Source organism: Budorcas taxicolor, chromosome 11 (assembly GCF_023091745.1).
Source record: "Budorcas taxicolor isolate Tak-1 chromosome 11, Takin1.1, whole genome shotgun sequence".
Taxonomy (NCBI): domain Eukaryota; kingdom Metazoa; phylum Chordata; class Mammalia; order Artiodactyla; family Bovidae; genus Budorcas; species Budorcas taxicolor.
Window position 1 is genome coordinate 133,329,951 of NC_068920.1, and position 19,940 is coordinate 133,349,890.

The 19,940-nt window shown below is 40.4% G+C and overlaps 1 protein-coding gene across 1 annotated transcript in view; it reads left to right on the top strand.

Annotated features, from left to right (window-relative positions):
- DTNB (dystrobrevin beta) overlaps positions 1 to 19,940 on the top strand; it is a 238,797-nt gene that overhangs the window by 163,194 nt on the left and 55,663 nt on the right. Inside the window, exons 11-12 of the mRNA XM_052649361.1 lie at positions 12,179 to 12,268; positions 15,915 to 16,002. Of these exons, the coding sequence (XP_052505321.1) occupies positions 12,179 to 12,268; positions 15,915 to 16,002 (178 nt within the window). The remainder of the gene's footprint in view (positions 1 to 12,178; positions 12,269 to 15,914; positions 16,003 to 19,940) is intronic.

A 19,940-nucleotide genomic window follows, 5' to 3' on the forward strand; every position in this document is an offset into this window, starting at 1 on the left:
TCACATCCTCAGCCTTGTCACTCGAGAGGTTGTGCCTTTCCTCTCTCAGATTAGAAGACTCCAGGAAAGGATTCTTGTTGTCCTAGATGGCATTACCGCCTATCCGTGTGTGTGTGTGTGTGTGTGTGTGTGTGTGTGTGTGTTAAGCCAAACTCTCAGACCTGTATCAGGAGAATTGAGGGTGTAGCATTTCCCCTAAAGAAGGTTGTCCAGAGGTTGTTGGCAGAGGGCTGTTTTGCTGCCCAGCACAGAGGTGTGCAGAGTGTGCCCATGCGCGCGCACACACACACACACACACACACACTTCCCTCCCCACGAGCTTTCCTTCCTGACACAGTGCAGCAGTGCGACCATGAGTGCGCACTCACCTTTCCCGGAGGTCTTATCCGCCTCCTGCAGACAGCATGGGGTCCCGGATATCTGGGTCATGTCCATTCGTCAGGATCAGCCGTTTTGTGATTCATTAACCTAGTCTACCATGGACCGAATGAGAAGTTTTAAGAATGCTCACATCTTTAAAACTCACAGCCACAACTACAACTCACAAGTCTGTAACAGCAGATATCTGAAAATAGGACAATTGTAATTTAGAGAAGCTGGGGGGAAGGAAAGTCACAGGAAATAGGACATATTAAGCCATATCTGCCCATTTCCTCCTGAAACACCATGAAAATGACAGTCAAGAGGTTGTGTGTGTGTGTGTGTGTGTGTGTTTTTTTTTTTTTAGTAGAAGCCCACAACAACAGAGAAAAATGGTCGAGGAAATAATAGCAAGAACTTTTTGGAAGCAGCAAAGCAGATGGCTGAGTGGTAACTGATTTTTCCAGACTGGAGAGATCTAAAACCTAAGCCAACTGAGAAACCCGGAGGAAAGCCCACCCGGGAATGGGAAGGCTCTGTGGGGGGAAATACAGAATGATGGCGCATAGTCTGTGTAAGAAACACTTACAGCCTCAGAATGTCTACATAACTGGGCACCTGCCCCTGCCCTACCCTGCCAGAGCTGAGATTTATGCCTGTGGTTTCTGGAACAATACAACCCCCATAAAAACCCAACTTGTCCTAATCATCTCACCTTGGTGGGCTGAGGCCACTGGCGTCCAGACAATGTGTCTCTTTCTCTTGGAACATCATATTAAAGACTTCAGGAAAGCCCTGCTGCATCCTGTTATTCCTCCCAAAGTGCCTGGGGCTCCAGCCAGAGGGGCACAAGATCCAAGTCCTAGGATCCCAGAGATTACTGTTTAACCAGTGGCCTTGCTCTGTAGTCATGTAGCAAAGAGTGACGTATTCCCTCCCTGGATGGAGAGTTTTGCTACCATTGACACTTCTCCTTGACTCAGCTAGTTCCAATCAGAGTTACAGCCCACCCCCAGTATTAGTTTCTATTTTAGTCATAACTCATTGGCTACAAATAATAGAAGCTCAGTTTGAATTGGCTTAGGGAAAAGAAGATTTTTTTGTTTTCGTAACCAGGCTGTGGGCAGAGCAGGGGGTAGTGGCTAGGCCCCTGGGCGGACAGAGCAAGGGGAACTCAACTAGTGTAGGTGTTTCCCCCACCCATCACCTCCTCGCTCCTCTCCACTGCACATCTGCTCCTTCTTCCCTAATGTAACTGTCATTCCACGCAGCAGGAACAAAGCCAGGAGACCCATGTGTTCACATTTCGTAACCTCATTACTCTACGTGGATCCAGTTTGAAAACTTTCAGTGGAAGTTACATTGGATCCATCTTGGGTCATGTTACCCACCCCGGTGTTTTCTGTTCAGTGGCCCCACCTAGAATAATATGGTTGAATGGGTAGGGGTCAATTCACAAACAAGGGTGAGTCTACTTCCCTGGAGAAGGTGGGGCTGCTGAGGAGACATGTCATTATAAGCTTCTTTTTCAGGTGGTTTCTGAAAAAAGTACACGTGAAAGTATATTACATCACACCTCCATTTGCATGGATTTGTTTCAGGAGACCTTTGTTCTCTTACCCCCTTAATTTTTCTCAAGGGTTGAATAATTCTTGCTATTCTGTTCAGTTTATGGAGATGATTGTGTGGAACATAACACCACCTTTGAGTGGTGAACAGGTAAATACAAGAGCCACAGATCCTGAGTAAGTCACCAGTTGCAAGGGACCTTAAATAAAGGCAAGATTTTATCGGAGCCTTTTTACTTTAATCCATACTTCACAAGAAAGAGAAAGCAGTTTTTAAAGGCCAGGAGGTACCGCAGTATAAGTACTACTTCTGAGCTATAGAAACATGACCAAGTTAAGAGGTGAGTTGTCCTATACTGGTTTTAAAATGGCTTTCTGACTGGGTGCCAAGATAAAGAGCTTATCTTGTTACCCACAGAAAACTGGAGTGACAGAAGCCACAGAAGGCTGCCTTTTCAGACTGAAAACAGAAGAGATGTGGGGAAACTGAGAAGAGAGACAGAATGAAATTGGTCGGGGCAGACACTGTGCATGTGTGGACTCAGGCCACTGATTCTCTCTTTCTGTGAAATGAGAAAAATAGAGTTTGGTGGAAAGCAAAAACTAATGAGGTTTTCAGCATCGCCTTGAAACAGCTACCTTGTGTGAATTCTTTGTGACAACCTCTCCAAGGCAACTCAGGAATTATTTTTTCTCCAATTTTTTTTTTCCTTGAAAGAAAAGCAGAGTAATTGAAAATTAACACATAATCTTATGGAACTGCAGAGTCTTGGTGTTGGCATGTTTCCAGAGTCTGTCTGATGGCCTGGGCAGCCTGCCAGTTTTCAGTGGCTTCTGGGTTGGGATTAAATTCCATTTCCATTCAAGCATTTAAGGTAAACCCTTCAGCAGTTCTAACTCAGGTTAGCACAGATTAAAAGCTTGAGTATTTCCAACTCCGTACTTCTAAACTTTGATGTGAATAGTTTCCTCCTCTCATTGGACTGAGGCTTGAGATCCAGAATGTGAGCAAGAATTGCATCCATGATGGACCGTCAGCAGAGCAGAGAGGAAGAAGGAGCAGGTCTAGGGGGAGAAATCGTGAGTTGAGTGTCTCCACGTTTGGATTGAGATGCTTGAGGGGTCTTGGGGGTGAAGACAGGCTTGGTACATTTTGAATGTGGGGGTGCTGAGGAAGGAAGTGGTTGGTTTTCTTTCTGGCTTGAGTTAGGTACCTTTGGTCAAAACACAGAAGGAAGATTTTGGGAGGAAGTTAGCAAGGTTATGTGAGTTAGAGGAGCCTGGGGGATGTCAGGGAACCAGACCATAGCATGAATTCTTGAGATCCAACAAATGGCCAGTAGAACATATACACAGTCTCTCTCTCTCTCTCTCTCTCTCTCTCACACACACACACACACACACTTTTACATATGCTTTGGAGGCTGTTGCCTTGGATACCTCTTGACTGTCCCTGCTGCTAAGAAGCTGACTAGGTGCAGCACATTGCTTTCTAATAAGATGCTATTAAAATGCTCCACGAGCTTGCACACACGACAGAAACTGCTATAGCGATGCTCAAATTCCTATGCTGGTCTGGCTTAGATGGACATAGTTTTTTATCCCTCTTCACATCAAACTATTAAAATGTTTCAATTTCTTTTATTAATAAGCAGACATTTAAAACAAATCAGTGCTGTAGTATAAGGTCATACCTTTTTCCCGGATCTCATTAGGAAAACTCTAGTCTGCTCCCACCAATCTAATCTCATTTTGTGGCCAAAGGGATATTTCCGAAGTACAGGTCTGAGTATGTTATGCTCCTGGATAAAAATCGTCAGTGGCTCTTCCCTTCTACACTGCTGTCCAAGAGCATGGAAATGTTCTGTGCTAACCCGTCTGGTAGCCATTAGTCATGTGTGGGTACTGTACACTTGAAATATGACTGATGCAACACAGTGAATTTTTAATTTTCCTTAATTTAAATTAATTTGAATTTAAACGGCCACAGGTGGCTAGTGGCGGTGCAGTTCTGCAAGATGCAATGCACAGCCTTCATTTCTGAGCTGACCCTTGCCACCCTCTGCAGCCATGCCTATTCCATGGTTTCTGCTTGGCACCTACTCTCAGAGTTACTGAATCACTCACAGTTCGCCAAGCAGGTCACCGCATATGCTGCTCTGCCTTGGTGCCTCCCATCCTTTTTCCTGTTATTTCCTTCTCTTCGTCATCTAATTCTGCCTTCTCAACTTAGCTTCACCGCCTCCAGGAGACCTTCCCTAGCACCCTAGAGCTAGAGGAAGTGTTCGTCTTCTATGATCTGTAGCACCTGGTGCCTATCATAGAATTGTCATTAGCCATTTGTTTCATGCTTTTCAAGACCCTCAGCTCCTTGAGGGCAAAAATCCACCAGGCTTGATCCAGAAACTGACTCCTTTTCTCCAAATCTTGCTGCTGCTTGCCCCTTGATCAGCACTTCTTCTGCTAGGAAAGGGGTTTTCTTCTTCAGTTATTTCAAGCACGTAGCATCGTATGGCACTGCCTGCTTGTCTCACTGAGGGCTGGGAAATAAAGGACATGGATTATACTGGAATATCAGGTTCGGATGCAGTGCCACCTGGCTCACTCCTGCTGGACCCTCTTGGTTAGCTGTAACTTCCACTCTAAACCTGGTTCCCATCAGTCACCATCCGTTTACATATTTGGCCAGTGGCTCATAGTGTGCATAGCAGTTTCAGAATTGCTGATTTATTTTTTAAACAGATGATTGCTAAGTCATATATTATACAACGCGTCCATTTAACACATACCATTTAGTGGTTTTTAGTATATTCACAGAGTTGCAAAACCGTTATCACGATAGATTTGAGAACACTTTCATCACCTCCCCAAACTGATTTGTTATTTTAAAATATCTCTGCAGCGTGGAGACTGGACTGTAGAGAACTAGAGTGGAGGAAGAGAAAACAGTCACGGGGCCCTTGGAGTAGCCCAGGTGGCCCTGGGGGAGAGAGTGTGGCAGCAGTGGGTATGGCCAGGGCAGCTGGTTTGGGGATCCGTTCTGAAAATAGAGCCTGCAGGACCTGGTTAAGAGATTAGATGTGGAACATGAGGAAAAGAGAGAAATTAAGAAGACTTCTCAGCTTTGGGGCTTGTTGACTGGGTGAATGAGAATGCTGTTTATTTAAACCAGCCAGCTGGGGGGAGTGGCAGGTGAACAAGGAAAGTGTGGAGAATTGAGCTGTATTTTGAACATGTTGGGCTTGAGATGCCTGTTAGGCAGGCAAGGGGAGATGCTGAACGGACATCAAATTTACATGATTCTGGAGCTCTGGGGAGAGGTCAGGGCTGGAATACGAAGTTGAGAAGATTTCAGGTAATGCCTTTTATGGAAGATTGTTCTAAGAACAACAGAAGATCTGTAAAAGTCTCTGATGGGTCACAGTACTTTGTTGATAGTAACTACTATGTTATGGTATTTAATCCTCCCAACACTCTCTAAAGTAAATATTTCACGAGGTAGATTTTGTATTATTATGATTTTGCAAATGAGAAGACTAAGACATAGAGAGGTTAATGCCCAAGCTCACATGGCTAATAAGTATCAGAGTTTGGATTAAACCCAAGACTGCCTGACTCCTGTGCCCGAGTTCTCGGTTGCTATGCTCTGCTGCCTTTTACTTAGTAAATAATTCCGCTGCCAGGAGTGCACATGGCTCTAGCATGCTTGCTTGTAGTGTCTCTGACCTTGTCCCACCCCTGCTTACCCTTCATCCCAACCACCCACCCCCTCACACCGCCTCCCACCCACCATCAGATCCCTATCTTTCGCTACCTGTGCCCATGGGTGTGTTCTTAACCTTGGCCAAAGGCGCCCTCTCTTGCTAACACTGGAGATTCTGCTGGAGCTATGAGACTGTCACCTAGGATCCCAAGCCTCTGTTGTCTTGGAGAGCCATTCTCATACTGCAGTGTGCAGCTGGAGCCCTGGAAGCTTGTTTCAAATGCATATTCCCAGGCCTCATTCCCAAGTAATTTGATTCAGTAGAAGCTTGAGGGTTCTAAAAGAAGAAGTCTGGGGAAATGTGATTTTAGAAATCCTGCCTTTGACCCTGCAGTCCCATCAGGACCTTCTGTCCCCAACTATGCTCATTATTACCATTGGTTTAGAGCTGGGAGATGCCGTATGAGGGAAAGAACTCTCTTTAGGGTACCTGGGGAGAAATTTATTCATCTCAGGGTCACTTCTCTTTTTAACTTCTGTTCATGTTAATCACCCTTGACTTTGCTGGTCTCCCAATTGGGTAAAATTCTACTATTACTTCCTCTCATAGGAGAACAGTGTCCTTATCATCATAACACTCATTATACTTGGAGTTTTCCTTATTTGTGTGATCATCTCTTTTCTACTTGACTGTTGCTCTCTTGATGTTAACAGTCAAGTAGAAAAATCCATGTCTGGGTTTTGCTCAGGTCCTCCTGTCCTGGCACAGTGCTGACTCTAGTCAATGTTCCAAACATTGACTCACATGCCCAATCTCCATCAGAAGTGCCATTCAAACTATGTGTACTCAGGCATGCAAATCACCTACTTTTATGGATTGAATTAACTTTTGATAGCTTAGAAATAGAACAGGTATTTTCATTATTTTATTTGTTAGAGGATTCCAAAATATTCCAAAGTATTGACTTTGTTTTAGAAAAACAGAGTTCTAAAGCAAAATCTGTTTGTAAGTTGGGATTGTATACGTGTGGCATATACACATTGCAGCACATTTAATGCATGTATGCATAATCAAAAAAGAAAGAGTTTATCAAGAAGCAAATCTAAAAAACAGGTACATTTTTGAATGTGAGTAGAATGACATAACACCAATTGTTGTTCAGTTGCTAAGTCTTGTCTGACTCTTCGCAACCCTATTGATTGCAGCACACCAGGCTCCTCTGTTCTTCTCAACTATCTCCTGGAGTTTGCTCAAATTCATGTCTGCTGAGTTGGTGATGCCATCTAACCATCTCATCCTCTGTCGTTCCCTCTCCTTTTGCCTTCAGTCTTTCCCAGCATCGGAGTCTTTTCCAATGAGTTGGCTCTTCATATCAGGTGGCCAAAGTATTGGAGCTTCAGCTTTAGCATCAGTCCTTCTAATAAATATTCAAGGTTGATTTCCTTTAGGATTGACCGTTTTGATCTCCTTGCAGTCCAAGAGACTCTCAAGAGTCTGCCCCAAACAAAATTGTCAGAAAATTCATGGGCATTTAAATTCCTCATTTGCCATAAGCAGCTACTGTTAATGCTTTTCATTTTGGCTTAGATCCCTAATTATCTGGCAGACAACACTAGTTCTGAATAGCAGTCTTCATATCACACTAAAATGGAGTTTAATGGACTGTTGCTTCTGTAGTAAAAGTCTCCACTTTCTGTTCTGCCATTTCCTTTGGAAAACATCATGGTCAGATTTTCATGCCCGTTACTCTGTCAAAACTACTTTTTGTCAAGGAGACCAGAGACTTTCACATGCTAAATCCAGTGGTGAATTCTCAAGACTTACGGGCTTGACCTGTCAGTGGCATTTGATGTAGATGATTGCTCCCTTGTACTTGAAACACTTTCTGCTCTTGCCTGTAGATACTATGCTTTTCTGGCTTTTTTTCCTATTCCTTCTCGGCCTCCTTTACTGATTTTTCCATACCTCTTTGACCTGTAAATGTTAGCATACCAGAGGGACCACTTCTCTTTTCTGTCTGTACTCTACTCACTGTAGGTGATCCCATCCATACTCATGACTTGTGATAAAATCTGCATACTAGTTACTCTAAAACTTCTTTTTCTGACCGAGACTTTTTCCATGAACTTTCACCTTTCCCCTTACATATCTTCCTCCTAATCAATACCTTCACTTGGGTGTTTAATATATATTTCATAACTAGCATATTTTAAACTCAATTCTATATCTTCTCCCACCAAATCTGCTTCTCCCATATTCTTCCCCATCTCTGTGAATGGCAGTCCCATTTTCTTAGTTGCTTGGTCAGAATCGTTAATTTTTCTCCCATCTTAACTGTCAGGTTATTAAATCTATCCAAAATCACTGTCAAAGTCTATCTAATATCTTGTTATTTATTATCACTTCTACAGCTACTATTTCCTAGCCACTCTTGTCTCTCATCTGGAATGTCAAGCTGCCTTCTAACTGACTGCTTCTTCCCCCTGCTCTCTGGCACTTTATCCTTCCTGTAGCAAATGATCCTATTAAAATACAAGTTACACCTCACTTCTGCTCAAAACCTTCCAGTAAATTCTAATTTCAGAGTAAAAGCTAAAAATTTTGTCCTGCTATGCAGGATTATATAACCCACTTCTCAATCTGTCTGCCATAAAGACCTAGCTTTGTTTTGAATTCTGGTTTGAACTGGAGTGATACTTTACAAAGATATGATAAAAATAAGTTACTACAGAAAGAACCTCCACTCTGGTCATGGTGAACTAACTGGTATCAGATTAGCTCTCTCACTGTAAACCCCTGGAAAACTGGTCTGAATGTAAAAACAACAGTTGTAGGACTGATTCCTGAGATGGAAAACAAGTGAGATAGCCCCATGATCGCCCAGACGTTCTGCAGAAATGCATTTGCCAGACACCAGTGCAGAATAAGCAGAGCAAGGCCGTCTTGCTTAGAATAAGAAAGTAGAGATTGGAGTTGGGGAGCAAAATTTGCCGAGCAAAACACCAGAGAGGAGTACATGTGCAGAGAAAGAGCTCCATAAATCTGAAGAGCTAAGCTGCATTTGCATGTAATGAGATTTCACAAGATCTGAGAGAGAACAACCCCTGGGGATTTGAAAGTGGAACAACTACCTGAGCTCACACTGTTAAGTTCTAACCAACATATATAGTTTGAGTTCTAACCAACCAAAGTAAAGAGACAAGATTGAATGCTTGAGGCACTCAGTAAAGACCCCAGAAGGACCACATCTTAGGAGCGGGTCCAATTAGCCCTAAATAAAGTCACTCTAGATCTGCGCTAATGAAGCTTCAGCACAAGCCTCAAAATGATCAAGCTGCTCACAAGCAGATTGACTGCCGTTCTTAAGAGGAAGACAACAAAATCCAGACGTTCAGCAACATAATACTCAGCATTTGCACCGTTCAGTGGAGAATCAGAAGACAGAGGAAGAGGCAGGAAAGTGTGACATGTAACCAGGAGACAATTAGTCAACATAACAGAGCCAGAAATAACACATTTGATGCAGCTAACAGACAAGGACTTTCAAGCATCCATGAACTCAAAAATATAAAAGAGGAACTTCCGTGGTGGTGCAGTGGTTAAGACTCCATGCTCCCAGTGCAGGGTGCCAGGGTTCCATCCCTGGTCAAGGAACTAGATCCCACATGCCACAACGGAGGGAAAAAAAAAAGATCCTCCATGCTGCATCTAAAGGTCCCATATGCTACAGTGAAGAGTAAAGATCCTGAGGGCCACGACTAAGACCTGGTGCAGCGAAATAGTAAATATTTTAAAAATATATTTATAAAAGAAAATATCAACATAATGTGGAGAAAATGTGAGAGATAAAAAAGAACATAGTATAAATGTGATTGGAATTTTTTGCATGTATGGTCTACTTCCATTAAAACCTTTAAAATTAAAAAAAAATAGAGCTTACAGGGTTGAAAGGGACTATACTGAAAAATTTAGTGAATGGACTTAACAGTAGGTCAGAAATTATGAAATGAAAGTTCACTAAACTTAAAGACAAAGCAATACAAACTATCTAAAATGAAGCAGAGAGAAAAACATTTGAAAAACAGAGCTTCAGTGACCTTTGGGACAATGTCAAACAGTCTAACAGAAGGGGAGGAAAATAATTATTCATGGAAATAATTTTTTCCAAATTTCTGAATAAATTTTTACATATTTAATGAAAACTGCAAGCACACAGATACAAGATGATCAACGAACTATAAGCAGAATGAACACAGAGGAAAACATACCAACACACATCACAATCAAATCGCAAAAAAGGAAAAAAAAACAGTGATAAAGAAGAAATTAAAAGCAGCTAGAGAAAAAAAGACATGTTACATATGGGGAACAAGGGTAAAATTTTCCAATGAGTTCTCAATGAAAATAATGCAAGTTAGAAAATAGAATGATGTCTGAAAGTGGTGAAAGAACTCAGTTTTATTCTCTCTAAAATATAGAAATTTCCTAGCTTTATCCACTGAAAAGCCTAGAGGAGGTGACAACCCAAGAAGTGAGCACTCTAGCACCCTGATTGTGGCTTCTGAATGCTCATTCTCAGTAAAAGGGACCTGGGATCCTTGGAAGAATGGTTGATTCTAAGTGTGGAGCAGGATATATACAAGATGAGACTGAGGCATCTTATTGTACAAACAGGGAAGCTAAATAAGCTCTAGTGAAGCCTGCTTCCTGGGGTTCCCACTGGCCAAAGTTAGGACAATTTGAATACCATTGTAACGGATTGAAGCACATCAGATACACAAAAATCTATGAGTTTATAATGATATTAAGACAGACAAACAAAAGCCCTCCTAAGACTCTAGCTCATTTTTCTGTTGTTGCTATTAAATAAGAAATATTAACCATTTGTTTTACCTTTCCTGAATGAGCAGTATTTCACAGTAAGCAAATAGAAGAAATGAATAAACATGCAAAAGATGATAAAACTAGAAAGTCAACCTTTTGTAACCCCTCATGAAATAATGTATCTAGGCAAGAATCATTTTAAGTGCTAAAATTATTAGGTGAAAAGTTGATGGGCATGTCCGTAATAGAGAGATGTAACCAATAGTATCTGAATCCACTGATCAGTATTTCCATTCCACTCCATTACGTACCTCCTGTTTGATTTATAAGTACATCATATTATATATGATGGAGTCTAGTCCTGTCTCAATAACAAAAGCAAAAACTTTAGTCCAGCATCTAGATCTGGCCCCACAGGGGCTAGAGAAACAAGTTTAATGATGCCTCCAAAATGTAGGATATGCAGCAAGGTAACCTGTTTTCTTCATAAGTAGATGACAGGGAAGAAACAGGGAAAAGGAAGAACTGTTACAGATTAAAAACAGAAACATATAATCAAATCCCAACATAAAAAACAAAAACAAAAAACATATCAATGAAATGCAAAGTGTGGACCTTGTTTAGATCTTGACTTTAACTGTAAAAGGATATTTTTTAAGATTTAAATTTTCAGATGGACTAAGATATTCAATAATTTTTGTTAATTTTTTCAGATGTGATAATGGTGTCGAGGTTGTATTAATTTTTTCTCTGATATACAGACTCAAGTATTTGCAGGCGAAATTGGTGTTACTCTAGCCATGCTCTCCTGCACAAAATGTTGGAAAAAGGAAGAATAAATAAGTTGATGTTGTTGATCTTTGTTGAACTTTAGTGATGGGTCCGTGAAGTGTGCGTGCTCAGTCACTTAATTGTGTCCAACTCTTTGCAACCCTGTGGACTGTAGCCCGCCAGGCTCCTCTGTCCATGGATTTTCCAGGCAAGAATACTGGAGTGAGTTGCCATGTCTTCCTCCAAATGGTAGTCATTAAATAACGTTTTCTGTTTTGTGCATATTTTAATACTTCTCTAGTGAAAAGTTAAAAAAAAAAAGATCATGTGCTTAAGAACTTTCCAAATATCTGTAAGAGAAAGCCTCACTCTTGTATGCAACATTGTCAATTAAATACAATTCTAACAAGTTTTGTATAAGTATCAGTTTTATGGGAGAAAATAGAATGATGCTAAAGGCAATATCCTTGTAGAAATAAAAAGGTTTAATTGGTAACATAAAGTAACTGAAAACTCTGACAGGTAGACAGAAGCCATAGGAGCATTAAGGGGCCACTCAGTGATTAAATGGACCCACTCTGCCTCAGTTTTCCTGCCAGAGGGCATTCCCTACAAGATGCATCCATCACAGAGCCCAGAACCTGAGCAAGCCTGGTGGGTAAGGCTCCTCAGTGGCCCCCTCATTGGTTTCTCCTTCTCACGGGCTGTAGTAGCAACCCGCCCACCAAAGCCGTTTTCAAAGGGGCTGCTTTTGTTGAAGGGATTGATGAGATGTATTCCCTATGGTCTAACACCATATTCCATTATGCCTTGTGGTTTTTCATTGTTTTCCTTATCATGATTTTTTTTGGTTCTATTTTTCTTTGACGTTTGCCCATTTTAATCCATGTTCTTTTCTCGCTCTGTATGTGTTTGTGTCATGCTTGCTGTCTTTGCCTCCGTTGTTCCTAGGTTACAGTATAGCCAGGATATACCCAGTCACTTGGCTGATGAGCATGCGCTGATAGCTTCCTATGTGGCCCGTCTGCAGCACTGTGCACGGTCAGTGGGAGAGCAGCAGCCGGCGGGTGGCCAAGGGCTGATTGGAGGGAGGGAGAGCTCTGTTACCCGGGGCTGCCAGCTGGAAAATACTCTGCATGTGGGGTTTTTCTTGAGAAGCTACCAGCTATGTTTGGCAGGGTTTAAATAATTGCTAAAGCATTAGCGTCTAAAAGAGAAGGAGCCTTGCCAAGCCTGGGCACTTACCTAAACACAGAGTCAGAAATTCTTCTTTAAAGTGAAGTGCCCTTCCTTCCTTCAGACTATACTTAAAAGGGTGTAAACCTCAGAGATGTGCAGTCCCAAAGCCGTGTATTCACAGAGGTATTTGGTAAAACCTTTTCCTGTTCATTCTTGCCTAAATAATGAAATCTTTCAATCAACATTCAAAGTCTAAGGTTGATCAGCACACCTTGTCTAATGTGAAGGCTTTGACACCATCACCGTGTTACATCTTTATGTGTTGCGTCATCATCCATTCCCCAAAATCTTATCATTGTTGATGATTTAAACCAGTGATTTTCAACAGTGGTATTGAGTCATTGTCACCTGAGAGACTTTTACCAAACCATATATACCTCCTCATATTATAATAATTATATGTATTATAATTAGAAACTACTGTTAATATGGGAATATGTCTGATCCCTCAGTGGGTTATGGTGGAAAAACATTTGATAACCACTAACTCTAGCAAAGTTAATCCTTTAAAAGAGTTACTAGCAGACAAAATGCCATTGCATTCAGGTAGACCCAAAGTCACCTGTCTAGTCCATGCTTTCTGCCCCCCCCCCCCCCCCACCATTCTGCAAGGAGAATGGCAGGTAAAGTTTAAATAATCTAAAGCCATCCCTCCCTTTTATATAGCAGCAGAGAAGAGTCTCTGTGCCAAACAGCCTGAGATTCTTACTCTGAGAGAGAAAACTAATTTATAAACTTAAACACGTGGGAGAGGCTAGAGACTTAAATTTTGATCATAGCTTTGCCCTTAACGTGCCTTGGTTCCACAGGAAGCGCTTATTCCCTGTGATAACAGAAAAATAAATTAATAATCAACTTTAAAGTATGTATAATTGAAAAGAACTGTTTTAAGTATTATACTTTATACTTTATAGCACTTTGCATAGTTTTCCCAGTCTGACCAAATGATGTTTATTACTTTCAAGCATTTACCTGTCTCTAAAGCATTAGATTATAGGGTTCTTCTATCTCCCAGCTATAATTAATAAACTTACTCTGTGGAGGGGAAGGCCTGCATATTGTGCATTGTATCATAGAGAGATGATTTCTGAGCACTCTGTCCCAGTCCCTTGATCTCTGGGAAGAGAGTTGTCTCACCCCGGCAGGACAACTTATTTAGTATCAGTAAGGGCAGTTGTCCAAGTGATTAAAAGTTTCCATGGTGAGTATAGCAGCAGACAGTACTACCTGATATTTCAGCCCAGGAAGATGTATGCTAGGTTTAGCTGAGACCCTCAAGTCTCATGGCTTAGAGATTAGGCTCCCTGAATGAGAATCGGTGGCCAGGAGCCCTGGAGAAACGTGAGGATTGGGTGAGTACTGCATCTCTTCTTGATTCATAGTTGAAGGAACTGAGCTTCGTACAGAAATTTCCAGACTAACTATTGATAATTCTGAATATTGAGATTTAAAATCATCTGAAGTAGAAGAATAAGGAACCTTTTTAATTTCCCTTGTAGTTTTCATTGACCTTAAAACCTGTCATCAACAGAAAGTTCTAGTTTCTGGGTGGAAAGCATGGCCAGTTAAAGCGACCATGTCCTCCATACTCGGGTAGGAATGACAGGTCAAATCGACCTTCCTAGGGAGAGGGAATGTGATGGAGAAGGAGGACCTCTTTTGCAAAGAGGAACCTATTGTGTCACAGAGGACAGCTGCTGTAAATCCCATTTTTTAGGCTACTGTTCCCTCCATAACAGTATCTACTTGTTTGGGTAAATGTTCTTTTTGTTATTTAAAAGATAAAGAGAGTCCTCTTGTTTCAGACAAACATAGGCATAAGTACTATAATTCAGCCCTGACCTTGGGGCCCTAACCCTAAAGTATTAAAGCCAACCATTGGTAGCATGTTCTTATTGCAAGATCATCTTTTGAGAAATGATTATATTAATATATGCTAGAGACTGACACTTGTACACCTAAAATATATAGTGTTGAGAAGTATCATTGGCAGAAGACCATGACATTGACAGTGGCAGCACATTTAAAAAAAAAATTCATCCTAGAGGAAAGACCAAGTGAAGCTTAAAGAGTTAGTCACAGAGTTAGAAATACAGGATGGTAAAAAAAAAATATATATATATATAGTTGACTTTGTATATGAAAAGTCCAGATCTCTATTGATTTACCTCCATCCTTCCCAGATTCTCTTCAGTAATTCTAATGAGGTTTGATGACTATTGAACTCATGTCTTTAAATATTTTTTTCATATTTCATGTTTTGTCATACTGTTAAATTGCAATCAGGGGTTTGGAACTCCAGGAACCTGGAGCCAAAGTAGAAACAAGCCACAACAGCCATCTCTCATCAGTTAGTCATCATCATTATTGTTGTCTTAAAGCTTCTGTCAGAGCTGAAACAAAGTAGAATTATATAGCCACAGTGCTGGTTAATCTAGAAGTGCCTTCTATGGATAAGTAGCAGTTGACATCACACCCTAAATTAAAGATGTCAACCGTAATCAGCAGAAGGTTGTATATGAGCAGAGCATATACACAGAACTAGCCTCCTGCTCAAGAATCCTTTTATCCAAGGTAGTGCCACTACCTTAGTGGAAAATGAGAGTGAAAGTCTCTCAGTCATGTCTGACTCTTTGCGACCCTGTGGACTAAACAGTCCGTGGAATTCTCCAGGCCAGAATACTGGAGTAGGTAGCCTTTCCTTTCCCCAGGGGATCTTCCCAACCCAGGGATTGAACCCAGGTTTCTTACATTACAGGCAGATTCTTTACCAGCTGAGCCACAAGGGAAGCCCAAGAAGACAGGAGTGGGTAACCTACCTTAATGGAGTTTAAAATTTTTAGAATGCTGGAACTCTTGTAAAGAGTAACAGACTAAATTAATTCACTCAAGTTGGGGCTACAGTTGCAGAACAAGCGTGGTGAAAGAAGAGAAGGAACATTGGAGGGGAACGTTTGATACCATGGAATCTTCCCCCGCTTTATCATATTGTGAGCCTGCCCTAGCTTAGGTTCCTCAGTTTTGCTCAGCCAGTGGTAAGTGTACTCCCCAGCCCTGGGTTTCGTGATGCTTTAGTTTTCTCTTGGTCTTTTTGAATTCAGGACCTATATCTAAATGTCATGAGGTTTTCTTAAAACAATCGATTGGAAATAGCTCCCTAGGCTTTATAGATGCCCTTTTTTCAGCCTTTGCATTCAAACAGAAGTGTCCCCTCTGAAGGTGTAGGAGCAACAGGGATAGATATACCCAAGAGAGATGTTATGCATGGCCTTGTCATTTCTCTAAATCCCTTTGGTCTCAGAAGACCATGAGTATCTATGATTCAGGTCTCCATTTCTTTTGTTACCATTCTTTTTCATAAACATTTCTCCCATCTGTTCTTTCTGAGAGAGAAGCAAGAGTAGGGGTTGTTTAATCGATACCTGTTGAATTTTTATCTCCTTGGCAGTGTCCTGGACAGTCCTAGCCGACTGGACGAGGAGCACCGACTTATAGCCCGCTATGCTGCCCGGCTGGCTGCAGAGGCAGGAAACGTGGTAAGTAAATAGAGGATTACAGGAGAGTAGCAGAAATTTACATTATTTTAATATACAGATGGAAGGGGAATGGTAACCATGAAACTCTGGAGAGTAGATACCTCAGAGACAGGAGGCAGGAAACAGGTTTAAGGAAGGGATTGCAGTGGTCTTTAATTTTATCCATAATAACCGCTTTTAAAAATCAGTCAGTAAAAGAAAATCAAAGAACCAAAATTTGGTTCTTTAAAAAGATTGATAAAATTAATAAGCCCCTAGAAATCCTGATCAAAAAGAAAGGGAAAAGGATGTGGAAAAAAAGAGAACCGTTATACACTGTTGGTGGGAATGTAAATTGGTGAAGACTATGAAAAACAGTATGGAGGTTCCTTAAAAACTAAAAATAGAACTACCATGTGATCCAGCAATTCCACTCCTGGGTGTATATCTGGAAAATAATGAAAACACTAATTTAAAAAGATATATGTACCCCAGTGTTCATGGCAGCACTATGTACAATAGGCAAGATGTGAAAGCAACCCACGTACCCATCAACAGATGATTGAATTAAGAAGATGTGATTCACACACACAAGCTGGAGTATTACTCAGCCATACAAAAGAATGAAACATTGCCATTTGCAGCAACATGGGTGGACCTAGAGAATATTATGCTTAGTGAAATGTCAGACAGAGAAAGATTCTCTACAATATCGCTTAAATGTGGAATCTAAAAAATGATACAAGTGTATATGCAAAACAGAATCAGACTTGGGACTTCCCTGGTGATCCAGTGAATGGCTAAGACTCCATGCTCCCAGTGCAGAGGGCCTGGGTTCGATTCCTGGTCAGGGAACTAGATTCTCTATGCTACAACTAAAGATCCAGCATGCCACAGCAAAGATCCTACATGCCCACCACTGACTTGGTGCAACCCAATAAATAGAGAGTTAAAAACAAAAGGGGAACAGACTCACAGACATAGAAAACAAACTTGTGGTTACCAAAGGGTAGGAGGGACACGTTTTGGATATGGAATTAGAAACTACTATACATAAAATAAATAAGCAACAAAGATTTACCATATAACACAAAGAATTATACCTATTATCTTGTAATAACCTTAATGGAATATAACCTGCAAACACCCCGAATCATTATACTATATACCTGAAACTAACACAGTATTATAAATCAACAATACTTCAGTTTAAAAAATACATAAAAAGGGAAGAAAGAAAATGCAAATTACCAATATTAGGAATGAAAAAAGGACATCACTGCAAAGCCTATAAACATTATAAGGACGGCAAGAATATTATGAATATCTTTGATGTTACGAATAAACTTGATGACTAGATGACAAATTTCTTGAAAGATACAAATTTACATAATTGACATAATAAATGGAAAATCTAAATAGTCATAAATCTGTTAAATTGAATTCATAGTTGACTTCAAAAACTCCAAGCCCAGATGTCTTAACTGTTGAATACTATCATATGTTTAAGGAAGAAATAATAACAATCTGGCACAAACTTTCAGAAAATAGAAAAGGAAGGAACACTTTCCAAGTCATTTTATCAGGTCACCATAACTTGAATCCAAAACAATACAAGACCGTTACAAGCCAAGTTCTGTCATAAGCATAGATGCAGAAATCCTTAAGAAAATATTAGCAAATTGAATCCAGCAATATATAGAAAGGATAATATTCCATGATCAAGTGAGATTTATCCTAGGAATGCAAATTTATTTAACACATGAAAATCAGCCAATGTCATTCACCGTATTAGCAATTTAAAGAAGAAAATTATAATACTTCAATAGGTGCAGAAAAGGCATTTTGACAGTCAGCAAGACTATATAAGATTTCTTAGAGGGGTTACAGGAATCACAAACCACTGGGTCCAGTATTGTTCTGGAGTTCTAGAGTGAGATTAGACTGGACAGGCAGGCCAAGATATTACAGGACAATATTCCACAGTGGATTGTGTACTAATTTATGTTTACTCCTTCTTAGGGAAATAGTTATGAAAGCTGCCAATAGAGAGTTTTGCTTCGTTTCTCTCTCAAAATGTAATTTATTCCTTTGGGTTTGTTTAGACTTCAGAATCTTTTCCTTGAGAATCTAATAAGTCATACATCTGACTCTAACATTCCGACTCTAAAGGTTAGGGAAATGGAACAGAATCAGGGGGGGGAAGTCTTGGAAAAAGACTAGTTTTGTTTGATTAGTCAAACCAGTCAGTCACAAATATTTATTATTTTAGAAATTAAAGTTTACAAATAATATTAATTTTTTTGAGATGGAGTAGTGTTGTGGTTGGAGTTTTAAAATTAAGTATACTTAATACCATTATACAGTCTTGCTGACTTTAGTACTTTTTAAATTTTGTAAATAAAAGCTCCAAAGCCATTTGACCCTGAAAAGGAGATCCTAGTACTCCTTTACTGCAAACAAGATAAATCTGTTTACACCTGATAGTTTCTGATGCCAATTCTCTAATTCACGTGAAAATGATCTTTGTTAGAATGTTCTTGAGACTAAATTCTGATATGGCCCCTTTCATCTTCAGTTTATTTTCCTAAGTGTAGTTATCTTATAAATATTGGGTCTCTCAGGGTGGAGTCTTCTTAACTAGATTTCTATTAAACAGACGACTTCTAATCTGCTAATCTCTCACTGATACAAGTGCTTTGCATAAAGTGGGTGTAGTGCTCAAAAGAATTTATTTATAGCCTGCTAGATAGGCTTTGTATTGATTTTTTTTTTTTTCAAAACACTTCACAAAGACCATTAAATCACTTTAGCAGCCGGCATTACACCCTATGAAGTGCTCCAACATCAGACCCTCACATCTCCCCAGGTGGCAGACATGGCCACTGGAAACCTCTTCCAAACAGACTGATCCCAAACAGAGAATTTGTAGATTGCTTAGATGAACCAAGAGAGCAAATTTGTTTTCCTGAAGCGCCTAAACTCCTTTTTAAAGCAGAAATACAATGTCTGGCAAATCTTAAAATTTCAACACAAACATCACTAGCATTTGATGTAGTCAGATGGTTTTTTGTTTATTTGTAAAGTTTCTTTATGAGAAAATTAAAAACTCACTATGGACAACTTGGAAGTGAAAGGAAAAGGAAACCATTATCCATTGTCATGCTATCTAACATTTACACATTGTTGAGATTTTTTTTCACAGAGCCCAGTCCCAGACTTCACAGCCTCATCATCATGTCAGCTGCTCCACCCATACACTACTCCAGATATATCCTTATGGCTTCTTAGAATTAAAGATAATGGTATTTTCATGTGTGTTTGGCACACATGTGGTGACTTTAAACCCCTACAAAATTGTCATTGTCAAACCTAGCTACATATGATAATCTTGTGTGCAGCACTTAAAAAATATAGAGATTCTTGGCCTTGCCTCAGATCGCTGAATGCAGAATCAATGGATTTAGCAGGGTCTATTGATTTTCATTTAAAAAGCAAAAAGAAAACTTTCAGTCTTTTGATTTACAGTTACCTTAGGAACCACTGCCCTAAAAAACATTACTGGTTTTTTTGAGGGAGGGAAATATTAATGATCCATAGCCCTCCAGTTAGTCTAGGCAAGACTGAGGTGATGGGAGGGCTGCCCTGGGATGCCCTGAAGTCTAACTGATAGCAGGCATATCTCTGTAAAACTCATTCTGCCAAGTTCATCCAGACAGGAAACTTCCAGTCTCTTTTTAGGAGGCTCCAGAAGTGCACCCCAGCAGATGATTGCTGACTATGTTGCCTTTCCTTGGTTTAATGGTTTTTGTTGTTCAGTTGCTCAGTCGTGTTTGACTCTTTGCAACCCCATGGGCTGCAGCACTCCATCCTTCCCTATCCTTACCTCCAGGAGTTTACTCAAACTCTGAGTTGGTGATGCCATCCAACCATCTCATCCTCTCCCACCCTTTTCTCCT